Source organism: Eimeria mitis, genomic scaffold (genome assembly GCF_000499745.2).
Source record: "Eimeria mitis Houghton genomic scaffold, Emh_scaff3037, whole genome shotgun sequence".
Classification (NCBI taxonomy): Eukaryota; Apicomplexa; class Conoidasida; order Eucoccidiorida; family Eimeriidae; genus Eimeria; species Eimeria mitis.
In genome coordinates this window covers 1-2,050 of record NW_013571382.1, presented here as the reverse complement: position 1 = coordinate 2,050, position 2,050 = coordinate 1, and the positions used below count along the sequence as shown (strand labels likewise).

General features: G+C 52.0%; 1 protein-coding gene across 1 annotated transcript in view; it reads left to right on the top strand.

Annotated features, from left to right (window-relative positions):
* Positions 1–1,777, top strand: part of EMH_0061620 (uncharacterized protein) — a gene marked incomplete at both ends in the record, with an annotated part of 2,191 nt that extends 414 nt beyond the window's left edge. Inside the window, 4 exons of the mRNA XM_013497944.1 lie at positions 408–984; positions 1,167–1,284; positions 1,387–1,443; positions 1,707–1,777. Of these exons, the coding sequence (XP_013353398.1) occupies positions 408–984; positions 1,167–1,284; positions 1,387–1,443; positions 1,707–1,777 (823 nt within the window). The remainder of the gene's footprint in view (positions 1–407; positions 985–1,166; positions 1,285–1,386; positions 1,444–1,706) is intronic.
* Between the last annotated feature and the right edge of the window lie 273 nt (positions 1,778–2,050).

Here is a 2,050-nt window from a genome sequence, read left to right as displayed (position 1 = left end):
AGCAGCAGCAGCAGCAGCAGCAGCAGCAGCAGCAGCAGCAGCAGCAGCAGCAGCAGCAGCAACAGCAGCGATATTTTCTATATAGAGATTAAATACAAATAATTATATTTTTATTTTTGTTACGTCATTTATATTTATAGCAGAAGACGTTCAATAAACACTCTAAACAGCTGCTGTTGCTGCTGCTGCTGCTGCTGCTGCTGCTCCTGCTGCTGCTCCTGCTGCTGCTGCTGCGCAGCAGCAGCAGCAGCAGCAAACGCCAACGCCTGTAAGGGGCCCCCCCGGGGGGCCCCCGGGGCATTTGCCTTGGAGAGGAAACGAAAGCAAAAGGAGAAACACCAAAATACTTAGGGTTTAGGGTTTAGGGTTTAGAGTTTAGGGTTTAGGGTTTAGGGTTTAGGGTTTAGGGAAAGGAGCACAGCAGCACATGGGCATAGGGGGGCGGCTCCCGCACCTGCTCGGACTTTGGACGTTGCTGCTGCAGCAGCTGCAGCAGCAGCAGCAGCAGCAATACAGCAGCAGCAGCAGCAGCAACACAGCAGCAGCAGCAACAGCAACGCTGCGGCAGCAACACAGCAGCAGCAACACGGGAGACCCGCCGACTGCAGCAGCAGCAAGACAGCAGAAGACATAGCAGCAGCAGCAGCAACTGCAGCAGCAGTAGCAACAGAAGCAGAAGCAGCAGCAACACTAGCAGCAACAGCAGCAGCAACAACAGCAGCGGCAGCAATAGCAACTGCAGCAGCAGCAGCAGCAGCAACAGGAGTAGCAACAATAGCAGCAGCAGGAACAGCAGCAGCAGCAACAGCAACAGCAGCAGCAACAAGAGAAGCAGAAGCAGCAGCAGCAGCAGAAATAGCAGCAGCAGCAGCAGCAACAGCAGCAGCAGCAGCAGCAGCAACAGCAGCAGCAGCAGCAGCAAAGATGGCGGTGCGGAACGCTAGTGTCCCTCAGCTGCTGCAGCAGATGAGTGATATTGATTTGGTAGGCACAGACAGCTGCTGCTGCTGCTGCTGCTGCTGCTGTTGCTGCTGTTGCTGCTGTTCTCGTTGCTGTTGTTTGTGTTGTTGCTGCTGCTGCTGCTGGTGCTGGTGCTGCTGTTGTTTCTGCTGCTGTATCTGTTGCTGTTGCAGCTATTTTACTGCTGCTGTTGCTGCTGCTGCTAGACCTTCGCATCCCCCTGCACTTGCCAGCAGCAGCAGCAGCAGCAGCAGCAGCAGCAGCAACGGCAGCAGCAGCAGCAGCAGCAACAGCAGCAACTGCAGCAACAGCAGCAGCAGAACAGTCAGCATCTGGTTTTCAGACGGCTGTGACACCGAAGCAGCAACACCCTAGGGTTTAGGGTTTAGGGTTTAGGGTTTAGGGTTTAGGGTTTATGCTGCGCAGGACAAACGGGTTATGGCGGCTTCGGATTTAACAGAGGCAATCCTCAGCAGCCCACAGGTGAGGGTTTAGGGTTTAGGGTTTAGGGTTTAGGGTTTAGGGTTTAGGGTTTAGGGCTTAGGGTTTAGGGTTTNAGGGTTTAGGGTTTAGGGTTTAGGGTTTAGGGTTTAGGGTTTAGGGCTTAGGGTTTAGGGTTTAGGGTTTGGTTCGAAGGTTGAAGGATGGAGGGTTTAGATGATGAGCGTTGGCTGTATACACGTTTTAGGGTTTAGGGTTTAGGGTTTAGGGTTTAGGGTTTAGGGTTTAGGGTTTGTGTTTTTCAGGGTTTGGGGGCGGCTTGGGAGAGCCGCGCTGCTTCTGCTCTGCTGCAGCAGCTCGAAGACACTTCTGTTGATGTGCAGGCGAACGCGGTGAGGGTTTAGGGTTTAGGGTTTAGGGTTTTTAGGGTTTCTAGGGTTTTTAGGGGTTTTAGGGTTTTTAGGGTTTTTAGGGTTTAGGGTTTGTGTATGATGTGAACTCTAAACCCTTCAGAACACTGCTGGGCTGATGGTTTATATTTGTAGTCGAAATTCTAGGGTTTAGGGTTTAGGGTTTAGGGTTTGCGTCTTTTATTGAATTCTTTTTCTTCTTCTGCTCGGCAAAATGTTTAGGGTTTAGGGTCTAGGGT